At 41.6% G+C, this 27,345-nt stretch overlaps 2 protein-coding genes across 5 annotated transcripts in view; one reads left to right on the forward strand and one right to left on the reverse strand.

The window, feature by feature from the left end:
* The window catches only part of col16a1 (collagen, type XVI, alpha 1), a 48,834-nt gene extending 41,581 nt beyond the window's left edge, over positions 1–7,253 (forward strand). For all 3 annotated transcript variants that reach the window (XM_078792029.1, XM_078792030.1, XM_078792031.1), the window contains 13 exons: positions 66–110; positions 2,432–2,476; positions 2,698–2,751; positions 2,849–2,902; positions 2,979–3,029; positions 3,162–3,251; positions 3,318–3,353; positions 3,427–3,471; positions 4,178–4,375; positions 4,472–4,535; positions 4,705–4,881; positions 4,967–5,044; positions 6,013–7,253. In XM_078792029.1, the coding sequence (XP_078648155.1) occupies positions 66–110; positions 2,432–2,476; positions 2,698–2,751; positions 2,849–2,902; positions 2,979–3,029; positions 3,162–3,251; positions 3,318–3,353; positions 3,427–3,471; positions 4,178–4,375; positions 4,472–4,535; positions 4,705–4,881; positions 4,967–5,044; positions 6,013–6,206 (1,131 nt within the window). In that variant the 3' untranslated portion in view covers positions 6,207–7,253. The remainder of the gene's footprint in view (positions 1–65; positions 111–2,431; positions 2,477–2,697; positions 2,752–2,848; positions 2,903–2,978; positions 3,030–3,161; positions 3,252–3,317; positions 3,354–3,426; positions 3,472–4,177; positions 4,376–4,471; positions 4,536–4,704; positions 4,882–4,966; positions 5,045–6,012) is intronic.
* A 797-nt stretch (positions 7,254–8,050) lies between these two features.
* Positions 8,051–22,110, reverse strand: col9a2 (procollagen, type IX, alpha 2). 2 transcript variants are annotated; one of them, XR_013627692.1, is made up of 34 exons: positions 21,986–22,110; positions 21,166–21,316; positions 20,131–20,205; positions 19,622–19,657; positions 19,465–19,527; positions 18,792–18,845; positions 18,208–18,243; positions 17,545–17,568; positions 17,401–17,454; positions 17,254–17,307; positions 16,722–16,772; positions 16,598–16,654; positions 15,825–15,878; positions 14,873–14,926; positions 14,748–14,801; positions 14,248–14,301; positions 13,668–13,721; positions 13,521–13,574; positions 13,390–13,443; positions 13,260–13,313; positions 11,947–11,991; positions 11,830–11,883; positions 11,694–11,747; positions 11,566–11,619; positions 11,419–11,490; positions 11,121–11,156; positions 10,983–11,027; positions 10,863–10,895; positions 10,611–10,757; positions 10,476–10,530; positions 9,655–9,843; positions 9,503–9,580; positions 8,825–9,117; positions 8,051–8,716 (listed from the first exon to the last, which is right to left on the reverse strand). XR_013627692.1 is itself a non-coding variant. In XM_058047772.2 (33 exons), exons 2-33 carry the CDS (start codon positions 21,235–21,237, stop codon positions 8,912–8,914), a joined length of 2,076 nt encoding a protein of 691 aa, XP_057903755.2. In that variant the 5' UTR covers positions 21,238–21,316; positions 21,986–22,110; the 3' UTR covers positions 8,051–8,911. The 2 variants fall into 2 exon arrangements, 1 of the variants encoding a protein (XP_057903755.2); XM_058047772.2 differs by having other exon boundaries at positions 8,051–9,117.
* Positions 22,111–27,345: the final 5,235 nt, after the last annotated feature.

Genomic DNA, 27,345 nt, shown 5'->3' on the forward strand with positions numbered 1-27,345 from the left:
TTCACAGTACAGCTTATACGCTTGCTGGAAAAATGCTCAATCGTGACTGTTTACGTCCTTGTCAGGGAGAAGTGGGTCCCCCGGGTCCTGCAGGTCCACGAGGAATCCCAGTAAGTAACACATTGCAACTTAAGCATCACTTTATCTGTTTGTTGTGCTTTGAACCAAACTTTTTCCACTGCAGGCCACTAAAAAACAAAAGGATGCCACGGTATATATTTGATATTTAGTAAAACAACACATGTACATATACTAAGAAGTTACTAGGTGTATGTATTTTCAGACAAAGTAGCTTTGTAATATAGGTGAAAAAAGTGTAGTATTAGTTTGAATTCCGGCATATTTCAACTTTTTGTCTCCTATTTTGACAATATTCTCACAGGTTTTGCAACTAATTTCAATAATAGCAGCGGTTTATTAAACAGTGTCTCAAGCCTGAAGTAACAATTTTGGTGTGTTTCAAAATTGCTTACAGAACACTGTAAATTATGATTGAAACAATCGATACACAAAGGTAATAGAGATGTGGTTGTTTAAACCAACGTGCCAATCAAATTGAAACAACATGATTACATATGCACAGCACACATTGCTCAATTTCCCGCTTGCGTAAAGCAAATGAAGCATGTTGAGTTGTTGTGAACTAAATGCAAATAAGGTCGCCACGATGATTAGTACAATGTTTACAAATAGGGTGGAACTGGCACACACACGGTATAATTCTCGTTAAATTGAAAAGTCATTCAGAGATATGTGGAACCAACTCGTTTTGTTTGCGTTGATATTTAAATCACAACTTATATTGCATCACTAGTAGACGAGCACACACAGCATACAAATCATTGTGCGTAAATAAACACATTTATATGCAAGTCCTACCTCAACCTGACATGCAGCTCAAAAGCTTTGGCACGCAGACGACATCTTTGTGTCCTTGAGGTTTTGGCTTGTGTTTAATTTTATTTCATGGCCCTTGCAGAACAAAAAGCTAATCCTGTTTGGTGTATGGTTAGTGTTTTATCACCAAATATTTTCCAATCTAATGAGATTCGCATCAGGCTCAGCTGCAAGGTATTGTGTTTTATGAGCAATTGAAAGTGTGCAAACAGAATCGGGATGACCATCATGTGGGCAATTATCAACAATTTGCATGTTAATAGTTCTTTTGACCATAATGGTGATGCAAGCAGTAGTGCTCCTGGCCATTTATGATTAACCTAACTCATCTTAGCATATTTTTCCTGACAGACAGTCATATACAATCCGAGTATCGCCTGCAAAGGACTATAAAGATTATCGGTTTTGTGCTCTTCATTTGCAGTTATTGTTATTGTTGCTGCAATTAATTCTAAATTGCAAGACAACTATTGATTTTGAACAGGTTTGACACAGGATAGCTAAGGTAGCTGAAGTCATTTTCAGTACTTGATTTAAACTTCCATAGTTTTTCATGTTCAATGTCAGAGATCACATTGTTATACAAGTAAACCCTCTCCACTGCGCTTTAAATTCTGCGGCTTAAAAAAAATCATACACAAGCGCCAGTCTTGATCACCGGAACCACAGGCTTTACCACAACAAGCACAAAAAAACATTCCCTAACTACTGTTGTGATTGTCACTCACACCAAACTAAAACTCATCTCTGGACTTCCTGTCCACACACCACTCGGCTCCCTCAGCACCGGAACACATTTAAAGTACACAATGTCTAAAATGGCCTATTTTCTGTTATTATATCTACTATATTGGGTTATACAAGAGTAAATGTGACTATAGGGGTGTTAGTTCATATCTAGAGGGCACTAACTATGAACATATTCCATTAATATATAAGGAATCCTACTTTCCAGAAATTCACTGATCACGTTCAGGTCTTGAATCATCCATCCATCCATCCATTTTCTACACCGCTTATCCTCATTAGGGTCGCGGGGGTACTGGAGCTCATCCCAGCTGACTTCATGCGAGAGACGGGGTACACCCTGGACTGGTCACCAGCCAATCACAGGGCACATAGACAACCAACCATTCACACTCACATTCATACCTATGGACAATTTGGAGAGAACATGCAAACTCCACACAGAGGTGCCCAAACGGAGAATCGAACCCAGGTCTTCCCGATCTCCTGACTGTGTCACCAGCCACTCTAAATTAGACTAAACAAATAAAAACAGGTCTGAAGAAAGTGCAGCGCAGTTTACATGCATCCAGATCAATTTCTCTCACTACTACACATGAATTGCTTAGCGGAATCAGCTTAGAGGTGTGTCGCTGTAGTGTGACACCGTTTGGACATTGCAAACACTGTGTACTCTTTCAAGTTTGTGTTCCTCCACAGCCTGTGTTGATGATTTCAAAGTGTTCCTTGGCTGCCACATATTTGTGAATACTGTACCAATCATGTCCTCTCACACATCCTCCCTCAGGGATTCAAAGGCAAAACCGGCCACACTGGCTTCCCGGGACAGAAGGTTGGCCAATAATATATTGCTTTATTTGCAAACTGTGTTGTTTTTACTACGCTAGTAATTGTGTAAAAATGATGCCAGGATTTTGATAGCAAGATTTTATCACTAACACAATAAAATTATTTGATCTCTGCTGTGTTTTCGATCCCAGTTTTCATGACCTGAGAGATTAATTCCACTCATAGTTTCTATATTACATTTTTATTACCCTCTTGTACGTCTAGGGCGATGTTGGACCTTCAGGTCCACCTGGACCACCAGGTAGACCAGGACATGAGGTCAGCTTTTCTTTCCACTTGAAAGAGAAAATCAATTACCTATGCAGACAAAGCCACCTATAGTAATTACTGTGATCTCAATCTGTGGCCTTTTCAGGGTGATCCCGGAACGCCAGGAGCTCAGGGACGACCTGGACCATCTGGCCACATTGTAAGTTCACTGCTATTTTTGACTCCCATTTTCTTTAACTCCAAATTTATGTGTAGTGTTTGATTTCATCCTACAGGGTTCACCAGGTCCAGCTGGACCCCCAGGACCTCCTGGTCCATCAGGAGTGGTGAGAGTTGTTATCGTGATGACCTGAATGACTCCATTCAATTAACAGAATTTTTGTTTGGCAGAGGGCCAGAGTGACAAACTACGCTTGAAATGCTCCATAGAAATTAGTATTCACTCCATCTCTCTGCAGGGCGTAAAGGGAGATAAAGGTCAGAATGGAGAGAGGGGTCTCCCAGGAATGTCTGGAGCCCCAGGTCCACCTGGTCACCCAGGGCTTATGGTCAGTCCTGAGTCATATCCAAGTAAAAATATGCCACTTAACTTTGTGTCCTGCTTTGTCCTTTAGGGCGAGCCAGGTAATGATGGTTCTCCTGGTAAAGATGTAAGTCGGAGCGGCTGTTTTTTCATGTTCACTTCAGTTCCTGTGTGCCTATTTCATTTATTTTTCTTCCCAGGGGTTGGCAGGTCTGCCAGGGGGGAACGGGCAGCCAGGCCAAAAGGTAAGAGTCATCTCAGCACGTCATCTCCATCACCTCAATGCGTTTAGTTATGCCGAAGCTCAGGCTTAAGCCGAAGCGCGGCAGTGCTGAACATGCTTTCTCTCAGCAATTCTGCCCACGCAGCGTCTGAGGTTTACATAGTTGTCAGTTCTTTAACCCTCCCACCGACATCTTCACTCCTCACCCTGCTTTACCCTGCTCCACACTGGCAGACGGCCACCTACTTCCAACTATCTCTTCTTCGACGTGATTCCAGTTGGTGTAGGCAGTGATATAGCCATTCTGTGCCTCTGGGATAATGCTATTAAGCATGAGAGGAGATGCTAGATGAGGCTATTTGTCACACTGACAGGACGCCATTGTCAGGGTTTTAGCAGCACAGAGGAGAAAGACAAGAACGGACTTCTCCATTCTTCTACACACTCTGTATTTCAAGAGCTGCTTGTCTGCGGGTGACACGTAAACATCGGATGTCCATTACGAACTGCACTGTCCTCGATAAATCACTATCACTAATGTGGCAAGGCTTTTTTTCACTGTGTGTTTTTTATGCAAACTGACTGAAGGTTGCTATTTAGGGGTAATTGATATAGTTCTGGCCAATTAGTGTTTCTTTAAAATGATATTTAAACTGCTCACTTAATATTTAACAGTAAACGACATAAGAGGAGCAAATTGTAGCCATGTAGCTTTAATGTTCTCCAAGGGTGAGCCAGGGGCTACAGGACAAAGAGGACCTGCAGGGGAGCGAGGCAGACCGGGGCCCCCTGGTGGAGGTTTAGGATATCACTCCAAGGACGCTCAACCGATAATCGGCCCGGTTGGACCCAGAGGGGAAAGAGGAAGCCCTGGGTCCACCGGTCCACCCGGACCACCTGGATCTCAAGGAATGCCAGGAAGTGATGTGAGTTATAGTTTCATCACGACTGCTTCACTGACACACGTAATCATTCTAAAAATATGTTTTTTGTGTTTGATCCTTTTGTCCATCATTCTCTAGGCTGTGGTCAATTATGAGGAAATAAAGAACTTCATCCGCCAGCAGGTCATTAAAATTTTTGATGGTGAGGAAAGACCGTAATATTATAATGGACCCGAATATGAAACTTTTTTCAAGCCGAAAATGCTGTCTTTCATTCCGGTCCTTACCTCCTGCACATTTATAGCAGCCACTTTGTCCTGTAGGCTTGAATTGATTTTGTTCCAAATTCTTTGAATGCATCTCCTCCCCAGAGAGAATGGCCTACTACATGTCCCGCATGCAGATGCCTGTCGAAATGGTAGCATCTCCCGGTCGACCTGGACCTCCAGGGAAAGACGGCATTCCTGGTAATCCTGGAGCACCCGGCTCACCTGGAATACCTGGGCATATCGGTCGACAAGGACGGTCCGGACCCCAAGGACCAGCTGGTGAGAGCAGAACACGCACACACACAAATTCATTGTCGCCAGACGTTTAAAGGTTTCATGCAGTCACAATAATATCACTCTTTAGGGCCGAGAGGACCGCCGGGAGCAAAGGGAGATAAGGGTGTAGGAGAGATGGGAGACGCAGGACCTCCAGGATCACCAGGTAATGTGTCCAAATGGGCAACTTATAAGTCAAGCACACTGAAGCTGTTCTCGAGAGAAGGGGTGGAGACTACAGTTTATCCATGCTAATTACAGTCATCCCTCGCCACTTTGAGATTCGAATAAATCATGCATTTTTGTGGTTGAATATGACCTATTATTTGTCAAAAAATATTAAATTTTAACTCATTCAATTGATTTTTCCGTTGACATGCTCTTATTAAATGCCCTTCTGCCACCTTGTGGCCGTTTTTATGCCTTAAAATTGCTCTAAAGTGAAATGCATTAGTGGAGAGTTGCATCATCACATCTGTTTTTTTCCCTTGCACAAAAAAAATTGTGATGACACTGACTAAATGAACTAGGATACAAATATAAGCCATTCAAAAGACTCATTCAAGGACGTTGACGTAATGTGCTATACTGGTCATACTGGGTCAGTTATTTTATTGTCATATTCAGTGAGACTCTGAACTCTGAACCTCAACCTGAAATTGAGCAATCACATTTCCAACAATTGCATGCTAGTTGTTCAAAGAACAAAAAAACTTAAAGCATGCGTGAAAACAGCACCTGTCACTTATGTTAATGCTGCTTTAAGAGTTTGTGTCGTCGCTGATTGGAAATTGCCAGCGTGATTAAACTGGTCTGTCTTCATTCTCAAATAGTCATGATTACCATCATAATTAAGTCAACATCTGGGATGCTTAAATCACAGACTTCACAGAGCATCATCTCTATTTACAAGTAAACATCTGTAGTCACTTATTGATATTGTTTTATCAATTTTCAGACCATCATCTTGTTTACAAAAAGCATTCCAAGCTAAATGAAGTTGCACCACAGCTTCATTAAAGTCATTAGAGCTTTCAGGGGACGGAATTCTCATGTATCTAAACATAAATTTGAAGCCCAACGATGTTGAGCTAACAATATGTATGACATATTTCTATGGTATTTGATTTTCAGGTGTCCCAGGCTCCCCAGGCTACGGTAAAATGGGACCCCCAGGTCCCGTTGGCCAGCAGGGAGTTCCTGGAATCCCAGGCCCGCCCGGACAACCTGGCTCAAAGGGAAATGATGGCCGGTGTAATCCTTCAGACTGCATGAGCCATCAAGTAGAATACAGCCCCAAAGGCCCGTCTGTCAAGGGCCCCTGGTAGATGAGAGGGGGGCAAAGGAGCAGAGGTAGGGGGGACTAAAGAGGATAGCAAGCCAAAGACCTAAAGGTCTTTCTGACCACAACATTTGGGAACTTCTTTTCTTGTTGAACACCTACCCTTCTTTTCACGCAGTGCTCTCCACTGAGGCCTGTCACGACACATCAGCAGTATATTTTTATTGCACCATTCTTTTTCTTCCTATAAATTCCACTCCCTTGCCTAACGGTTGCTTGCTGGCTTTTTTTCCCCCTTCTGATTTCGCTCTCTTTTGGAAGTGAAAAGGTGCACAATGTTTTCATTTTTCAATTTTTGTTATCAAGTTCAGGAAGCAGAAGCACGTAAACTTAGTCTAGCTCTTTGCTGACTTCTTTTATATCTTTTTCTTTTCTCTCTGCTTCTATTGCATTTGCGATAGCCACAGTGCTCATGGCCACCCATATCGTTGAATTTGGTCCGTAAGTGATGGATTTACTGTTTTGTATATATTTATATTTATATATAGCAGCTTTTTATACTTTTTTTAAAAAAAAAAAACATTTCATGAATAATGAGCGACATACAAGTAAATTTGCCAAACATGCTTGGCTGATTCAAGCTATTTGTAGATGAACTACTCACAGATTCACGTTGAGCAGGCACAAATATGAATCAATATTTGTACACGTAAATGAAAGTAAATCCCTAAATGATTCCCAAATTATGTCACATTTTGCCTTAAATATCTGAAACATCAGTGCTTTTATAAAAAAAAAAAATTTAAAGGGCTTTTTAATGTCACTATTGTCCATAAACTCACCATTATGCTGTGTATATGTTGTTTAAGGTCATTTGCAATGCAATCCACCATGATTCTTCCATATGATGTTTTATGAGTCACTGAGCGAAAGAAAACACTTTGAATGCAAAGCAAATGTTTGTTGTTTTTCCTGCAGTGTGCCCACTACAACATACAGTATGTAACAACATGCTTTAAGGGTGTTGCATGCAAAAAATGTATTAGCGCTGCAAGTAACGATTATTGTCTTCATCATGAAGCTTATTGTTTTGATTGATCGGGTAATCAGTTAGACCCTAGACCAGGGGTGTCCAAACTGTGAGGGCCACTTAATGAAAAATCAAAAGATGCAGGGGCGTCTAAGATACGTAGCTTATTTTCTATTACTGTGTCTACTATATTGGGTAGTACAAGTTTAAAGGTGAATGTGGTATTATGGTGAAAACCGTAAAAACAAACAAACAAACTGTATTCACAAGGTCATAAACATAATTTTTTTTTACGCTCTAACTACAAAAATATTTAGTATTTAGAAAATTAGTATTGACTCCTACTTCACAGAAATTCATTTATCACAGTCGGGTCCGGAACCAATTGATCATGGTAAATGACGAACGACAGCTTTTATTTGTGTTTTTATTAGTTATTAGTATAAAAATGTCTGCATTTTATCTTCACATTCTGCCATTGTGCTGTTTTTTTATATTTTTGGCTGCAAATGGCCCTCCTGACAAACAGTTGTTTTGGTCCGCAACATATCTGAAAACAAGAAAAAAAATGTCACTTACCATTATCCAAACTTACAGCCGATGTGTGTGTGACTATCTGGCTGTGACGAAAGCACAAAGATAATAGTCTGCTTTCATGGATGGCTAAGGAAAGTAAACAATATTCACATTTGAGAAGCTGAAATAAGTTTTAAATAAAATTAAAAAATTATTAATCAAATATCAAAATAGATGATTAATTGGATAATCAATTAATCATCAATTAATTCTTACAGATCTACTTTCGGTGATTTGGAGACAATTTCTACATGATAAAGAAGAACATTGGATTTTATAAAAGATTCTTTTTATTGGATTGGGTTGACTTGAACAGCCTGAAAAAAAAAGTTTTTACACTTGATTATATATTAAGAACAATAAATAACGTCATTAAACTGCTGACACCCTGTGGAAGGTTGACAAGTGGCACATGAGGAAGCACACTAACGGAAATAAGAAATGATCTCTGGAGGAACTTTTATTAATCTCTGGAATCATTCACACAGGATTCTTTGTCGCTGCATATCGTAACCCATTGCTTTTTCACTACATAATAATCAACACACATTTACAAAGATTTACAGCACTGCATTGTGGGAGATGGGAGTACCCATTGGGATATGCCGTTGCCGAGCAACAAGAGGAAGAGATAAAGTAGTCGTTTCTAAAATGAGACTTGGGCAGAAAGCGGGTAATGGAGAAGGGGGCATGAATGAGGGTCTTTGCTCAAGCTTACAATTGGCAATACGACACTTTAATTATTTATTGCTCCTTTGCACAATTTTTAATGGCATTTTGATGCTGCATTGTGGGTTTTAACTAACTCATTTTGAACAAAATATGGCAAATTAAACTGCAGCGCAAATGTATGGCACCTTTTATTTTGCCATCAGGTCCTCTCGGCTCATATTGTGGCACATCATCCAAGATAATGGAGGATTCAGAAGCACGTGGGTGGCTGTGACCTGCTGTTGTCATGGTGATGTAAGAAGAGAGAATGCCCCGTCAGTCAAAACTTCAGGTGGGCAAGGGGGGGCTGTTATACATGCAGTCAATATACTCTCTCCCCCCCTTACCCATGGCTCATGATGTTCAAGCGAGAAGAGTGGTCTCTTTCCTTCTCTTCTTCCCCATTGTCATGAACTGTGGTGGAGACAGAACTCCTAAAAGTTTGGTCCTTTGATGGTCCCCGCTTCCTGTAGCCTCGGAGACGTGTATGCCGACGCGGCCAAGCACGCGGCAGCCTCGCAGAAGCCCGGGAGGCCTTGTGGACCTGCTTTACCGGGCCGACCGGCCTCACCAGCTGCTCCCTGGGGGCCTCTTTCGCCTGGTCTGCCATCTCGAGCCACGCCATCAACACCTGGAGGACCTGTGGAGGCAACAGGATTGTTAGTACGCAGACATGATGGCTGTTCTGAATTTAGACTACAAATTTAGACACAGAATGAGTGTGTATTGGGAATCTTATTACATTCCCACGCAAGAGCATCTGTTCAATGACTGGACGTAATGAAGCTTTTAAGATTCCTTCAAGCAACACCAACTCCTCAAAACAACTTTCCTCTTCCTAACTTCCCTGCGGCACATTCTAAAAATATAATAAACAAAAAAAACAAAAAAAGGCCAGGTGGAAAAATCAGCGGTAATTTTCAAGAATAAAGTAAATTATTAAGAGATAAAAATAAAAAATAACAGCATTTTAGCAGCAAGTTAAGTTATGCGAATAAAGTCATAGTCAAAGAAGTCATAATTGCCTTGAATTCCCGGGGGCCCTGGTGGTCCTTGGTGGGGTTTACCCGGATCGCCTCTCTCACCCTTGGCTCCTCTCTTTCCTAGAAGAAGAAAGCAATTGAAATTGGATGTCTCATGAAAAGCGACACCTATGGTATCCGAAACGTCTTCCTACCTTTAAGCCCTGTGTTTCCAATCTGTCCGTGAGCCCCGATCATGCCAGGAATGCCTCGAGAACCAGGCAAACCATGTGGTCCCTGTGGACCCGGTGCCCCTGGAGGTCCAGGAGGGCCTGGGGGTCCCATTACTCCAGCTCCACCAAGCACAGCCCTCTTGGCGCTCACTGCCACTGCTGCCAGCCTCTCTGTAATGGAAGTGACACTGTCATTGACAAGTACACCTCCAAGGTCAATCAATCTGGAGTTCAACCAAATGTTTTCTGGAAAAAAAACCTCAAAAGTCATAAGCAAAAATTTGAGAGAGGAAAAGTGTTATGATACCAATTAACATTTATTTTTATATTTGACTTGAACCTGAATTTACTTGGAAATTGTTCAATTAATGTTTTTTAGTGTAAAAAAAACAAATATGAAACCTGCCCCCTCTGCCTTGAAAGGTAGCAGCTGTACCATTACACAATAGATGGACGGACATGTCATTCTCCTGCATGTTGTCAATCATTGTGGCAACAAGCAACGTGGGGACCAACATACAGTGCACAGTGGGGTCACTGTCTTATGCTATGTTCTATTTGTCATAAAGTAGAGGGATAATGTTGAAATCGAACAGTAATAAAAATACTCCAAGTTGAAGCAAATATTCTCTATTTTATTATATAGTGGTAAAACTTTATTTATACGTGTAGGACAGTTAGAATTGGCACTTTAAAACATCACCTGAAGAGTTAATTAAGGTTTTATGATGGTAGCTCTTAACTGATTAAGAGTAATGTCATTTTGATTTGTAATTTTGACTTTGAAAGATTTGTACGCTCACCTTGCAACATCTTCAGCACCACTTCAATAATATGCTGGTCAGATGCATCACGCCCCTGAAGAGAAGAACGATATCCAAATGTTGACCGTATTTCTCAGCATGGATCACAAACATTAAGACAGGAAGTGGACTCACTGATGGCCCCTGAATACCCGGCATGCCAGGCACTCCTCTCATGCCATTCAATCCCCTTGGACCAGGCAGGCCAGGGGGGCCTTGATCCCCTGGCTTACCAGAATCACCAGTTGGACCATTGTGCCCAGAATCTCCCCTCACTCCTTGCTGCAAAGGCGAGCACACCGAGGTAAATTTAAGCAGATAAAGATCAAGGACAGTCTATATTTTATCTTTAAAAAAATGATTAAATGTATCTACAGTAACCCTTACCTGTCCTTTAGGCCCAGGTTCTCCAGACAAACCCTATCACAGCCAAGGAAACGGTTTCATTCATGTAAGAGTCTGGTATTGAATGTACCAAGGTCTGGTGCTTTCTTAGTGTTTTCTTACCTTTTCACCTTTCTCACCAGCCAATCCCTCAACACCAGGGTCACCCTTAAAGCAGAAGAGAACAGAATATTTGCTGGCATGTAAGAAATATTGCACATTTCTATGATTCTGCATTGAATGTACAAAAGTGCTACTCACAATGTCTCCTTTGGGCCCACCTTTTCCTTGGAAACCCTTTGAATGAGAGATGTTTTTCCGTACATGTAAATGAGGTCACAATTACAATATAATATCTTGAGAAGAAAATGTGAGTATTGATTCAGGAAAGAACCAGAGATGACAAGGCTAGAAATATGTGGCCTAATGTTTAAAACAAGGGCAACGAGGATAGTGAAGTGATTTAATTCTGCTTGGATTTATGACTTTTTAAACTTTTAGGTAAACACTGCCCCCCAATGGACAGACCTATGTAGCTTTATGATGTTTAACAACACACCTTGTCTCCTTTGGTTCCACTCAGACCTTGGGCACCTGGAACACCCATTGGTCCCCTCTCGCCTTTGTTTCCCTGTTGACATACATGAGAATAATTCATTAGTGTATGGTTGTGGCACTTTCATCACATGATGCATTGCAAACTTACAGGCTTCCCGACTATTCCTTGTGGGCCTACTGGACCGCGCTGACCTCTGTCTCCCTGTAGTTGCAAATGAGGTGTGTATCTTTACAGGAGTCAGTGTCATTGTTGCTTTAATTAATTAGGGTATTTACCTTGGGACCAGGAACTCCTTCCATACCAGCCTCACCAGGAACACCAGGTTCACCCTATAGTATGAAGTCATAAAAAGTATACACCAGTGAAAGGAATGAAAACATAATATTTGTGTGTCTCTGTAATTATATTTACCAAAGGTCCAGGAGCACCGTTCATGCCAACATGACCTCTCGGCCCAGGCTCGCCCTACCAAGATAAAAGACTGTTAAGGTGAACTATAAAAATGTAAAATGCTTTAATAGTGCTCACCTTAGCTCCAGGTCCACCTTTGGCCCCGGGACTACCAGGCAAGCCCTATTGACAGATATAAATCCAAATCATACACATACAGTAAAAACGAAATGTAAATTAGTATACATGGTTCACTTTTTGTGGCAGTGGGATTAATTTTAGGCACAATGAAAAAAAACACTTTGGGGAAAAAAAACATTTTGCAAATAACATCAAATATGTATATGGATATCAGCTTTGGAAATGCAGGCTATTAATTAAAGTGAATTTCCGCTAAGTGGGATTTCTGAATTATAAATGGTTAGAGCATAGCAAATCTGTTTGCATCCTTCTATATACATTTTTTTAACATTATTAAATCCCTCTAGACATGAAACAGCACAAAGAATCCATGACTCCTCTAGCGTTCATTAGCATTCATTCATCTTCATCTTTAATAATATTGGTGGGTGTCTCTCCTCTCTCTCTGCTTTTGTTGATGTTCATTTTCACTTCCATGGTGATGTCGGTCCTTTGCTTTGGCGCACTGCAAAGTTCACGAGTAAGCAATGTTCTTCTTCCTTAGTGTGGCTGTACACACTGTATTCTCCCATCCAGCACTGCAACACTGCATATTTGTGCTGCGTATATTCTTCTATCGACATGCACTGTAACTAGTTCTTAAGTGGTTTTGAAAATGAATGAATGAGTTATGGGAGTGAGTTTGCAACCACTAAACAGTATAACATAGAATTCTTATAACAACGTTTAGCTCTTACTGCAGTCCACTGACTGAGGCCCTGACTAATTTCACCTATTTGAGCCTTGCATCACCATGTCTTATAGTGCATAATATATTAGTGGTGAAAGTTGTCAATGTCACAACCATAAACTTTAAATCAGGTTCCTTTACAGTGCTTTTGCAGCACATCCCCACATAGCTTTTTATTATGATATGCATCACAACATTGCATTTGCAGCAGTGTCACCGCAATGACCACACAGCAAAGCGTGCATCCCATGCTCCATTACCTCAGAGTCAGAATGGCATGCTGGCAAATAGCGTATATAGCAACTGGTTTTCATTGTGATAAATCACTCTGTTGTGGGCGGGAGAGAGCTGTCTTAAGGTAGTTTAAATCCTAAAACAGGGTCAGCGTTACCCTGGAGGAGAGCCCTGAAAACAAAACAAAAAATATACCAGCTGCCTTCTGCCAGTATCCCCTGCTTGTGTTGTTGACTCAGGGAGGAAACATTGCCACCATTGCCTACGTGGCCCGAGTGACAATGAGCATTTGCAGACATTTTGTTTGCATGTGCCTTTCATGACTGTTCGGTCATGAATTACTCACCGCTGTTCCGTGAGGACCGGGGGGACCTGGCATCCCAGCCTGGCCCGGGCCACCCTGTAAAAAGATAAACCCAAAAAAAAACATCATTTTTTGAAGCGTCCTCTCACGATAACAGCTGGCAAGCCCTTACTTTGATTCCAGGAATACCAGGTGTGCCATCCTTTCCATCAATTCCGGGCAGGCCCTGAAAAAGCAGACGAATGAGCCAGTGTTCTCCTCTTGGCACCGGCCCTCGACATTGTTCAAACCGGCACAACTCACATTTTCTCCCTTTTTGCCAACAGCACCCTGCGGGCCTTGTATACCCCGGCTGCCCTGTGGAAGAACACCAAATGAATGTTAATGTAGTCGTGTCACACAACGGGATCACATTTTTAAAACCAAATATTCACTGGAATGGTCACCTACTTTATCTCCTTTGTCCCCTGCCTCTCCAGGTGGACCCTGAGGTCCCTCCTCACCCTGGAAATGAAATAGATCACATTGAGTGGGTCCATAAATTATCTTTTCTATAGCCCCTTTCATACCAATGTGTTGCAGAGGGCCATAACAGAAGATCTGGCATTTATTTGTGCCTTGTACAGTCAATACAAAAACTGCCAATTAAATTCTTAAATTCTTAAAGTCAGACAGTGACAGTTGAGTTCAACACAACAGGGCAGGGGAGTGAGCGAGTACTCTTACATGCAGTCATATTCTGGTTTCTGAAACATCCAGAATAACCCCTTTACATGCGTGAGCAAACAGCGTTACTTGTGCCTGCTTCTTCCTTTATCCAAAAACAACGCCGCCACCAGCATGGCGGATAATGAACAGCCCAGGGCCGGTAGTAGTTGCCGTTGTTTGCGTTTTGGTGCGTTTTTGTGGGATATCCTTATGCACAGGTGGCGTCTTGCCTCTGTTGCTGCTCTGGGTCTACCTCTGATAGCGTAATGTCATTCCACAGAAAAATGTAGGGTTTTTAATGTGTGTTTGTGTGGATTCTCACTGGAGGTCCGGGAATCCCTACAGGTCCGTTGATACCCTTGTAGCCACGTGGTCCCTGAGGGAATAAAGAAAAACAACAAAAAGTGCTATTAATCGCTTGAGATAATGGTAGCCTACTCTTCATTGTGATGAAACGGCAATTAGCGCTGAACTCAATCTACTAATGGGAGCTACAAAGAAAGCAGAGGAGCCATTTTGGCTTTGGCGCTAACTTGGCTAACACGGCTAATGTTAACTGTAAGACAGATTGCTACGAAGGATCATTAACTACAGATGGAGGCACTGCGGACCCGGATAACCCCGACTCATTAGAGGAGGCGAGAGATGTGCCATGGCATCATTTCCATATGTCCCCATTGCTGGTAATGGATGATGTTTGTATAGTGGGGCAGGTCCTACTGTGCCTACTTTGGAACTCATCTAAAAATGAGAACAACCTTTGCCTTGAAAGAGAAAGTGGACAATAAAGTTATGTGAAGACGAAAAGGTTGTGCGACTCACCGCCTCTCCTTTGGGGCCCATCATTCCTGGATAACCCCTCACGCCCATTGGACCCTTAAAAAAATAATTGCAATATTGACCCTTGATACCCTTAAGACAACTACAAAACAACTTCATAGACATACAGGAGGTCCTGGAATGCCTTGCTCTCCAGAGAGGCCCACTTCTCCCTTGATTCCCTGGCGGAAGAGAGAAAGGATGAGTTTTTTTAGAGTGAAACCTATTCACAATAAAACAGTTTCTACTGTGCTTGTTTTTTGCATTTAGGAGAAACCAACTGCTTCTGTGAAAGATGTGGTGGTAAGAGAGCTAGCTTCATTTAGCAACTCCGTTTTAGAAGTTGGTATCTTGCATGACACAAGGAAACTAAATGTCAAATATGCAAACATAATTGTATTTCTACATCTACAGTAAGCTAGTATGTGATGTATAATATGATGGATATTTAACACTCCTACTTCATTATCCAAAAATGCTCATCTCGCAATACTCATTACAGACAGCTTTAATTATCTTTTGTGAGCTGTCATTTTGTTAGTGTAATTTTAGTTGGGCATTGCAGAAGTATGAGCTCATACATTTTGGCATAGATATGGAGTGCAAATTGGGACATAAACATTTCTTGCTAAGCTTTTTGAAGAAGCAGAAGTATGTCCTGAAATTCATCTTCTAAGATACCGCTCCATACGACAAGGGGAGGTAGCTTCTTTTGTGTTTTTAGCGTTGAAGTGCGGCCACCAGACTCCTTGTGTGGCCAATTCCTGCGCCCTGACTTGCTTCTCCCCAGGATTCAGCAATGTGCTCATTAGCTGTGCTTAATACAGCGGGGTGAAGGGAGCGCATGAACCCTGACTGGCTCATCCCTCTCCTCCATGTACCTGGCTCCTCACTGCCCTTTTATCCTGCTCACCCTTATGCTGACTGCACTGCCAGGCCTGACTGCTGCAGCCAGATTAGCGGCCGCCATGCACCTCAGGGGGCTTCATTAGAACTAATCCGTGCCTCTGTCGGTTCTGAATGGTGGGTGAAAATATGAGACACTGCAATATTACGTACATGGGAGATTGGGTAGCTTACCACTTTTCCAATACTGCCGGAATCTCCAAGAACACCGGGGCGTCCTTTGTGGCCCTAAGGAGCAATTACATAACAATCAGTCAGTAGGATGTCATAATACAGCGTATTATATCTTAATTGGCGGCAGTGGCTCAGGAGGAAGGTTGTCCAGAAACCGGTGGCTTGGTGGTTTGCTTCCACCATCCCAGGCATTGCCGTTGTGCCTTTCGGCAAGACATGTACCCACTATGCCTCCAGTGTCAACCCCACTGTTATCTGAATATCTAGTTGTTTGCTAGTCGCTGACGAGGTAGAAATTGACAGCCAGGCTTTCAAAATATGGGTTTTAACATTATTGGAACACTGTAGACATGAAATAACACCCCTATAGTCACCTTTACACTTTTGTTTACACCACATTGCGAAACTCTGCATGGACTTTGCAGAGACTGCCACTGGCTAGCAAGCTTGGGAGCTAACCAGTTACCCTCCAATATATTTTTTTCTACATTTAAGACTCCAAAACGTATTGATATTGTGAGGGATGACTGTATAGAAATCCAATTCTACTACTTTCGGTGATAATCTGATTGCAGCTCTTACAGCCCACTTTCATTGGAACAAAGTGATCCAGTGACCAGCCACCATGGACCCGTATCATCTTTCAAGTCAGATGGGTATGTTTGCAATGTTTCTCCACCTTGCTGCTTGACTGAGTGCCATCATACAGTAGATATATAGTGCAATGTGTTGTTTCCTCTTGAAGGACCTGACATACAAAGCAGGACACTCACTTTGACACCTTGAAGTCCCTGTGGGCCCTTGGGTCCTGCTGGACAGTTAAGAGGACACTGTTGTAGAGAGGAGGACATGATGAGTAAGACAACAATTTGAATACATCAGATGCTTTTGGAATACCTGGAAATCGGCACTTCCTTCCTCGCCGCCAATGAACTTTCCTGGAGGACCCTAGATGGACAGGAAGAAGAGGGAAGAATGGATGGTGGGAGTCACATGGTCAGTTTACTTCTGCCTCCATCTTTCCTTTTCTGTGTTTATAGATTGTGTTAGGAGGTAAAGCATCTCTACAGGGGCTGATGTATCCCTGCTATGGTCAAGAGGGACAGGCCACTGATCTAATAGGGGGGTTTATTTACCCTAGGACGGCACTAAAACTAAACAAATACACTCCCCAGGGTGGGGAACATCACTCTTGATGAAAACACCCCCCTAGACGCACGCAAGAAAGTACATCCACCACTGAAAAATATATGTGAAAGCCTCCGACACTCAAAACTGCTGGTATTTCTGTGCATTCTCTACAGGGATGTGTGCAAGATTCTGCTCTGTAAGGTAATGTAAGGTGCATTTAAACACCCCAGTGATTCTGCTGAACACATTTTTGAATAAGGTGAGTTGTTTGCATGGGTTGCAAAGGGTTAATACTTACTGGCTTGCCTGGTGGCCCAGGGAGCCCTGGAGGTCCTGGTGGTCCCATTAAACCCTATACAAAGCAGGTAATCCCAATGATGAGTATGGAGTCTGGTCATTTTTGTGTTCATTCATTCATAATGTGATACTGTGAGCAGTTCCCTACCTTTGGTCCTATTGGGCCAATATTACCAGGAAGACCAATTGGCCCTGGAGCTCCCTAGGCAGAAGCAAGTGAGCCATTACTATCTACAGTTCCAACAACCGCAAGTAGCCTGAAAACATAATTGTGACCATACGGGCTACTTACAGCAAGCCCTGGTAGGCCGGTTCCCTGTGTGCAACAGAGGGACAACAAGTTATACTACTTAGTGGCATGTGGCATCAACGCTCTGTAGTATCTATTTGCTATTTGCTATCTATTGCTATTTGTTATTTGCCAATAACTTTCACAAAAGACACTTAAGGGTAACTAGTTCTCCACATAGATTAAATCAATTCAGATTTGGTGTCCGTTGGATTACAATTAATTAGGAACAATGTAATTGTATGTAGGTCTTCCTGCAGGAAGACAAGCACAAACCCTCCTCTAACCTACTATGACAATGGGTGAAATGACGTTGGGCTGTATAGTTGATGCAAGATGGAGACTGAGCACCCCCCTGTGGTGGTAGACTGTGTTTACAGCTTAACAACATCAACCATAGGATGCTGGGGGTTGCATTTAGTGATATTTTGATGCTAACAATTGACATGGATCATTAGGGACAATAATTGAGAACTGTCAGATGTTGAAAGAAGATGCCACATCTGGGTGAACTCATTGCCGGTCAGGCATTCAAGCATGAAGCAAAGGGGACTTGACTAGTTTCTGGTAGGGTATAATAGGGACCTTCAATGTAGCTATTTGTAACTTAAATGATCTTATTTGTTGTTAGTCGTTATTCATGGTAAAGTACAAATGCATACTTACAGGACGTCCAGGCTCACCACTTAAACCAGCCTGACCCTGCAGATGAGATAAACAATAAATGGTCAACAACATGATAAATGAAAGGACAGCTCCTGAACAATTAGGAGATACAATGATTGTGGGAGGAAAATACATAATTTATTGTTGTAGTTACCATTTTCAATTTGTGCCCTATTTGATTTCAAGCACAAGTGAAAATTAATTAATTACTGAAGGAGAATGCGGTGCACACTATTTCACTTCCATGCCTCTTTATGTTTCCACTCCATTACTGCTTTTTACGTATTTTACAATGTACTCCAACTGATTAATGTGTCATCTACGCAGGTTACTTTGCAGATTGATGTTATATATGAATATGATTGCGTTATAAATTTAATAACCCAGCAGCAACAGTTTGAAACACCTTTAACGAGCATCATTAAATACCAGGCGAATAAATCAGTTCTATAAGTTACAATCAAAGACTCCCACAAGAGTCCACTGTGCTGCTTTTTTTTTTTTACTTTTGAGGTCTGACAGAGTCAAAGGAGTCGATTTTTCAACATGTTTTTCCTTTTACAGTACTGGAGAGCAACACTTGCCTTCGGGCCAAGGCTTCCCACTGGACCTCGGTCACCTTTTGCACCAATCAAACCCTGAAGACAGACAGAAAAGAATGAAGAAACATACTAGGGGGTCAGGGTGGGTATAACGCAATGCTTGAGTTCACATTGAAATAATCAGTCCTTGCAGGTCATTAGGAAACAAACTAGCGATTGAGATTCCAAAGAGGATTACAGGCTCAAACTAGAAGGAGTTTGTGTGTGACCACAGTGCACTTTCAACTTGCATCAATACAACTAATTTCAGTAAGTTTTTTGTTTTATTTTTATCAAAACTAGTGAATCAATTTAGATGTATGCTCTTTGTCCAACACACCGTGGGTCACCATAAATACAAATAAACGTCACGGAAAGTGATTCAATATGTTAAACCGTTTTATTTGTAGCCTTAAAACCTTATGAAAGGCGTTCCATCAACCTTTAAAAAAGCCACATTGTTACCGCTTAAACTCAACATTCATTCCTCATAAATACCAAAGTTTTACTCACATTTGACTGCAGTCTTTGACTGCATTTTGCTACCATCAACATGTAACCATCCATTAAAAACTACTTACTAGTAGTCATAAATGCAGCAATTGTCCTCATAACTTAAATGTCATGTGACTCCACAAAATGTCCTAAAGAATAAATAAATATTCCATTCATTTACATCAATGCCGTTCTCCCCTGGTGCTCCGTCACGACCTGGCTGCCCTGGCTCTCCTTTTTGCCCCTACAGTAAAACAGTTAGAAACAAAATGAAACCCAAAATCAATTATATATATTTTTTATGAATTAATTTTATTAAAAGAATGAATAATGCTTACTGTTGGACCAGGTGGGCCAGGAGGACCTTTGTCTCCCTGCATACAGAAGATTGTCATAATGAAACATAAATGCATTGACTACATGCAAAACAGTAAATATTAAGTTCATCAGTACAATTTGTCAAGCAAATTGAAGACATTATGTTCTGTGATGTGTATGCTGAAAAGTGAAACATGACCTCAAACAAATGTTGCTTTACAAGCAACCTGTATTTTTAATGCAGAAGCTCGACCCAGCCGTTTCCATTTACGGCATATTTGGCAAACCTGTCTGCAGCAAACCCTAAAATATCTCAAATGTATCACTTAACAAACCCAGAACCCCTTTCTCAAGTCTGCCTTCTGAAAGACATCTCTCTCTGCTGTGGAACAGAGCTCTTTTGTAGCACTGTGTTTGCATTTACACTGCCCTCTGCTGGTAAAACTTCAGTACTGCATGAAAGTGCTTGGTTGGTATTTCTCCCAGCACAATGATGCTCTTTGTGACAAACCTGGTGGGGGATACTCACATCAATGCCGTCCGACCCGGGAGTACCAGAAGGGCCTGGTGGTCCTGGCTGGCCCTGAGGTCCAGGTGGACCTCTCTGAAACCAAGTGGAGCAAATAAGCCATCATTATTAATTCATCAAGTCCAATTGGTGCATTGTATAAAATACTTTGACACTATCAAAACACGTAATATTCACCAAAATGTATCAATTTAACCAAAAAAATATGCTTCTAAATAAGTCACTAGCATGAAGTGTAGCTTTAATTACACATTTTGAGTAATATTACCATAATGTGGGTCATATTGTTAACAATACATTCTGGGAAGGTTGCTAAAATTGGTATTTCTGGGGGAAAAAATCTGTGAATGTCATAATTATATGATAATACATGCATTGTAACATGTAGGCATAAAGGGCACCAGAGGAATGTTGGAAGGAGGGGTCACAAACTGGCACTTCCTCCCGCACCTGAACCCCCCCACACCTTTCAACGGGAATTTCATCTCCATGTATCAGCCAGTTCAGGTGAAACTCTTCTTTAAATCCCGTTTTCCGATTCCTCAGGTTTTGAAAACAAAGTCCTTCAGCGTAAAAACACCCAGAAGATAACAGCAGTGTGTCAGTTTGAAAAAGGGCTTTCACACTCTGTGGTTAAAGTTTGTTTTGTGCGTGTGTGTGTGTGTGTGTGTATTAGTGTGTCAATGCTCAGAGTTCCATTCGCCATGGCTGCTGTGGCTGTTGACCAAAAAAGTGAAACTTTCTTTGACAAATGTCATGAGAAAAAACAACAGTAAAAAAATCCCATTTAAACTTCAGAGTAGAAAGGAGTCCATATCCGATAAAGATAATAATCCAAAGACGATCAGGCCGTTTTATTTCATCCACACTGCAGAAAATCCATTTAATGCTCATCTTTCTTTAACACTCGCGTCAGGTGGTCCGAGCGTATCACAAATCATTTCAACATCTTTCGACCCTGCAATAAATCCCCCTAAATGACACCCAGTGCCTTTTTCAAGCCCCCTTAAGCAAAGCAGTCCCCCGTCCACTTACCACTTGGGCCAGAACCAGGCATAGTATCTGCAGTACTACCCAGGACTTCAGCAAGACCGAGAGAGAATCCATGGTCTCTCTCCCTCCTGTCTGTTCACCAAATCCTCTCCTGTCGTTCCCTTATTCCTCTCCAGGCCGGCACTGCAAGGAACTGCTGGTGCAAACGTTTTCTCAGAGAAGGGGTGGGGGGTTGGAGGGGGGGTCAATTCATTAGGACAGGGAGGAGAGGGGAGGTGAATTGAGGTGTGTAGAGCTGCATTATGATGGTGCAATATGTAATGAAATAAATTTAATTTTGTAATAAATGTAATAAAGCTGATTACAAAATGCAGATGTGCACCGCTTGGTGGGAAAATGTAACAATTTGGTGATAAATTGCTTATTGATGCTTAAATTTGAAAAAAACAACATTAAGCATGCCGTCTTGTTTAGAAATCCTTTACATTATTACACTATTATGTTTCATTGATCAAACCTAAATCAAATATAACTATTTGATGGAGAATGTGTTTGCAAGCTCAAGACAAAAGCTACGCTATTACTGAAATGAAAATAAACAGTGCACTGAAATCTGGGATGATATACATACATACAATATTTTTGGATGTATGAATAATCGGGATAATCTTGCAACAACTTTGTAATGTGTAAAAAGTAGGGATGGCCGATACTAACACTGATAGTTATCGGCCCGATATCAGCCTAAAGCTAATATCAGTATCAGAATCTTCCCTATAATTAAGCTAGCTAAGCAACATCAGAGCTAACAGTGAGGTTACCAGCTGCATTGTAATAGCTGGCGGGTTAATACTCCACGTACCATTCTTACTCAAACAGATTTACTTCCAGAGATACAGCCTTTTTTCCAGGTTCCGCCCAGTTACCCCGATGTCGTCGAAAGTCGAGGGTGGGCTCATAGGAAAGACCGTCCTTACTTTCCGGGGGGGGGGGGGGGGTGAACTTCCTTCCAAGTCGTCAGCACCTCGGGTTGTAGAGTAAATCCCATTTTTGTAATGCTGCATTCTGATTGGACGAGCGGTTTTTGCCATTTTCTCCGAACTGGAGGTCCTATCCATTTGCAGACAGGTCCTACCCCCTCAAAAGCAAGGGCGGGCTTTCCACTGATCCCGCCCACCTCTTGCTGAGCCGTTCGCTCCCAGAGACAGCCTTTTTTCCCGGTGGGCTCATACTTGTTTGAGAAGGGCAAACCTTTCACATTTACATGTGATTCAGGTTTGCCAATGAAACTATACATGACTATTTCACCCTGTCTGAAGAAAAAAAAGTTCAAAAGTCATCATTTTAACTACAGCAATGCATGCTGGGAAATGCGTAATCTGCCCATATTCCACAAATTCAAACTCTTAAGGGTTACATCTCACGGATTGTGATGTTTTTGTGTTACTATAGAATCCTGTAGCTTTTGCCAGACATTGTGGTCGATCACAAATCACAAACACCATTGTCTGTTAATAAATACATTTCAAGCAGCAATGATTGAACACATAAAATGCACATTTCCCCCATGTCCTATGTAAAATGATGTCTATGTGGGGTCCATTTAGGCCCTCAACCTAAAGTAGGCTTTGAGTTTTAGCCTTCGTCTTTGACACCTAGTCATGCAACTCGATAAACCACATTTTGGACTTTTCTACCATTGTACACCATTCAGAGCGGTAAAATAAAATCTTATTACTGGATCATCAACAAATTGTGAACTACATGGCTTACTGCCTTCAATTTATACTGAGGCGAATGTGGGTTTCCTCTCAAATGTATGCTTTCCACGGCTGCAATGTAGTAACTAGTGGCCATGTCATAAAAGTGCATTTACTGACCACTAGATGGTGACAAATACAAGCAATACCATTTTGGCACGGTTGTGGCTGGAATGAAACAAATGATACTACACACATTAACTCCTCCATTAATCATTAATTATTCAACTGTATTACTTTTGTTTACACCTTTTGTTTATTTTAAAATGATGAAGACAAGAATTTGTCAGTATGCATTTTAAATGAAGATGCATTCTATATGATTAATGCTTGCAGTGTTGTTTCTAATTTGATACACTTAAACTGTGGAAATGTTGGTAGAAGAGTGAAGAATCAAACAGCTCAGATACGTTTATGGCAAAGAAAAACAAATAGGAATATGTTTGGGTTGGAAACTCATGACGGAAGGAGCATTTGAAATAGCAGTAGACTAAACTGTTTCAAGCATATAACAAGATTTTACTAGAACAGACTTGGCATAATGTACCAGATGTATACCTACTTCCAAGCCTATTTGTTATACTCTTTGGAAACCAAGTTATGACTGCTGGCTTCTCATTACGAGCCTACAGAAGGTCAAATCTCAAACTTTTAGAAAATATGATTGCAGCACAATCTTTTTCTCCTACCTTATGCCAATTTATGGCATGCAGCCCATATGCTGACCTTATGTTCTTCTAGCGGAAAAAAAAAAGAATTTCTACAGTAACTTCATGAACTCATTTGCACAAGTAAATTAGATTTCTTCCTTCCTTTGTAAGTAAAATGCTCATTGAGTCATTTCTTGTGTCATTCTTGGACTAAATAGCACTGAAAAATAAGTGTGTAGTTATTTAATTATGCGTTTCCTCCTCCACATTTTCAAACCCGTGACCTTTCATGAGAGTTAGCTCCATTGATGATTGTGGCACAGCAGCTTCTACAATTACATCTCAGAGAAATATGTGAGAAGAACATGACTTGATACCACATAACATAGTGGCAACCTGACATCATCGTCCTTCCGGATATTTCTGCGGTACATGTAAGAAATTCTAGATTCACAAATGTTGTCACATGGCTTGGCTACTCTGTACTTTTTGCCAATTGACTGAATCCACAGATGAAGAAATGAAAAACAATAGTGATTTATGGCATGTCAACAGAGTCAAGGTTTGGCTCAGAAACCTGTCAAACCTTTTTTTGGGGGGGGGGGGATGGTGTTGACGGCAAACATCACAGTTAGTCTTCCAGCAAGTATTGAGTACTTTCTGAATATTTGTTGTCGCAAAACATTCATCCATTCATTTTCTACAGCTTATCCTCACGAGGATCGCGGGGGTGCAGGAGCCTATCCCAGCTGTCTTCGGGCGAGAGGCGGGGAACACCCTGGACTGGTGGCCAGCCAATCACAGACCACATATAGACAAACAACCATTCACACTCACATTCATACCTATGGACAATTTGGAGTGGCCAATTAACCTAGCATGTTTTTGGAATGTGTGAGGAAACCAGAGTACCCAGAGAAAACCCACGCATGCACGGGGAGAACATGCACACTCCATTCCACCCTCCACCTTCCACCATTCCACCCTCCAATTGCACCCTCGGCCATTTCTGAGGAATTGAACTCAGGTCTCCTACCTGTGAGGCCTGCACACTAACCACTCAACCGCCATGCAGCCTTGTCGCAAAACAACTTGATTGAATTTTGTATTTTTTTGTAATTTTTAAATAACAGATATCAGACACATTTCTGCATAAACCACAGCGAGAATGGAATGCGGATTGAATTTCAGAAAACTCAATGATCCAGTTCATTGTGGAACAAAACCCCTCTTGAGTCAATTTCTGTAAGGGTGACAACTAAAAACATAAAGTAGTTTGTATATTGTAGGTCGGGATGGCTGTGGCTCAGGAGGTAGATCAAGTCGTTCAGGGTTTGAGTCCGACCCAAAAGACCAAACTACTGAGCTATAGTTAAGAAGTAGTTTACAGTCAGTAAGGAGGGGGAGGGGGGCATTTACTGACAGCTTGATGACATACAGGCCAAGAGCATTAGTCTGTCTGGTGTGAAAGATATTCATTAGGGTGTTTCATGCTTACAGTTCTGGCATGAAAATCACTTCATCTGTTGAAGGCTACGGCTTATTTGACATTTAAAATCAATAGGGGATTGAGTCGATGAAGACATGTGATTTGGTTGTCAGTCTTGTCTGTAGTCGACAAGTACTGAAGTACTGAATTGTTCCAGCTGATTGTACGGCATGTTATAGTACCTCTATTTTAATTTATTTTTTATCTCCACTGTTGCACTCCCGTCTTTTAGTCAATATATAGGGAATTGTTGGTATGTCGTCATTCAATGTTACTTCTGTCATAGTAAAAAACGATTGTGTTCGGCGATGCTTATGGAATAATCATATTCCATATAATCATATACTGTAGACATAGCCTTCTTCTTCATTGCTGCCTTCACCCACTGGAGTTCTTTGCCCCATTTACTTCCTACCGTCAAAAAGCGACTCAAAACCCACCTGTTCAAATCCTTTTCCGTTAAATCCGTTGAACTTTTGGATTTTTTTGTTGCTATAATGACTTTTGATTTGTCTTCAACTTGTCTATAACCTTTTTTGCCTTGCTTTCAAATTGTTTGACATTTTTGCATATTGGATGAATCACTATTGTTAAAAAAAAAGAACATGTCAGTTCTTACATACTCGAAATAATCGGTTAATATCAGCCATTCCCGCACACTGAAATACATAATATTCAAACGCATTTTCTTTATAATGTATGGCATTTTTGGCCCACACCAGATCCCATGCTGATGGACTGTTCTCAAAGACACAAGCCATACTTAGCCACATATGCAGACACACTCCATGCTGGCTTGCACAGAGCTCCAAAATGCTCTCAACAAACTGAGCAATACTGAAAATCAGGCACACCATAGGTACCATACAGTCACATTCTGTAAACTAATCATGCCTGCTATTTTTCTATCTGTGGTCAGTCGATGAAAATAGCGAGCCGGGGTGAGCATACGGCATGCAGCATCCTCAATGTTTCTCATTTCCCCTCTTTATCGCCTTTTTTCCTCATGTCTAAGATTTGGCTTTGTCACAAAATAGACCTCGTCCAAGCTGGCTTTGTCCTTCTCGCACTCCCCGAACTCTTGTCTCCCAAATTGTCTTCTTGTGACTTATCTCTGACCGTTCCCCTACTCTGACTCCAGTCCGGCTTCATCCATCTCTTTATCTTCCAATTTTCATTACATGTCATTTTGACCCTTTTCTCTCCCCAGTAACCCTCAGAGGTCTTACGCTCCGCATTTGTCAGTGACAGTTTGGACACACCTTTTCCTCTCACGCTATTGGGTTGATTGAAAACCTCTGCGGCCAGTGATCCATAATGCTGACAGAATTATAGTTGAACACGTAAATCAGTGCATCACTGCCTATGCTAATGTGAATTTCGCCGGGAGTTGTTGGCAACTTTCACTCTGACTAGTTTTATACAATGGACAACACAACCATTTATGGACTTGTGCGTTTTAAATATGTCATGCATGTTCTCACTATGAGCAATCCAATACAATACTAGTATTCATTCACCCTTTTAGGTGCTACAGAGCCTACTATTCTGGTCCCCTCGTACATGTGTTGGGAGTTTAAAATTCCCATGATTTGTATGGTTTTTGCCCAGGGTCCCAGTACGGGTAAAACTACTACAATGATTCAACTTAGTGATACAATTCAGGTCACAAAATTTGGTGAGCTGGTGTGTGTTTATTAATAGCCCCCCAGCTTGGTGCCTCTGTGTTGGAGTCATCCCAGGTGAACGAGAGGGTAATTTCAGATTGGAGACTGGTCCTGATCGTTTGCGCATATGCCCCAAACAGCAAGGTCAGAGTATCCGGCCTTTTTCAAGTCTTTCCGGCCTTTTTCAAGTCTTTCCAACCTTGTCAACCTTCATGTTTCTGGATGGCCTACTCTACCGCCTGTACCAAAAGTAATGAGTGACTTTTGATCCACCAGCTGCTCTTTGTCAGTGCAGAATTAGGCCTCTTGTTAGTCCACGTTTCCCACATTCAGTTTGTTTCATGCAGACCCTCTCCTGGGGTCTGCTCTTCAAGTAGCATTCCATTCTACCTCCAGCTTCTTGGCTCTTGTCCATGAATGTCTTTTGTTTTTTTTTCTATTAGTAGTTCTGGCACGACAAAAAGGTTGAGTGATTAATTTATTGAGAAATACCCAAATCTAGCACCTACTCAAAGATGTATTTTGATTGATGTTTTCAGGCTTGTTACAGGACTTATTTATCTTCTGCTGCCAGATGCCATACTACCAGATACTAGGGACAAGAAGTGCATGTTCTGACCTAAAACATACACACCCCCTGGGGGCGGGGGGCTTGT

Source organism: Doryrhamphus excisus, linkage group LG7, assembly GCF_037039965.1.
Source record: "Doryrhamphus excisus strain RoL-2023G ecotype Guam linkage group LG7, RoL_Dexc_Guam_v1.1, whole genome shotgun sequence".
Classification (NCBI taxonomy): domain Eukaryota; kingdom Metazoa; phylum Chordata; class Actinopteri; order Syngnathiformes; family Syngnathidae; genus Doryrhamphus; species Doryrhamphus excisus.

Coding starts and splice junctions, on each gene's coding strand:
- col9a2 (XM_058047772.2), bottom strand. CDS start 21,237: ATGGATTCTCTCTCGGTCTTGCTGAAGTCCTGGGTAGTACTGCAGATA. Junction 14,927..15,824: donor CCGGCAGTATTGGAAAAGTG/GTAAGCTACCCA, acceptor CTCTTCCGCCAG/GGAATCAAGGGAGAAGTGGG. Junction 13,575..13,667: donor CAGGGGACAAAGGAGATAAA/GTAGGTGACCAT, acceptor GTTCTTCCACAG/GGCAGCCGGGGTATACAAGG.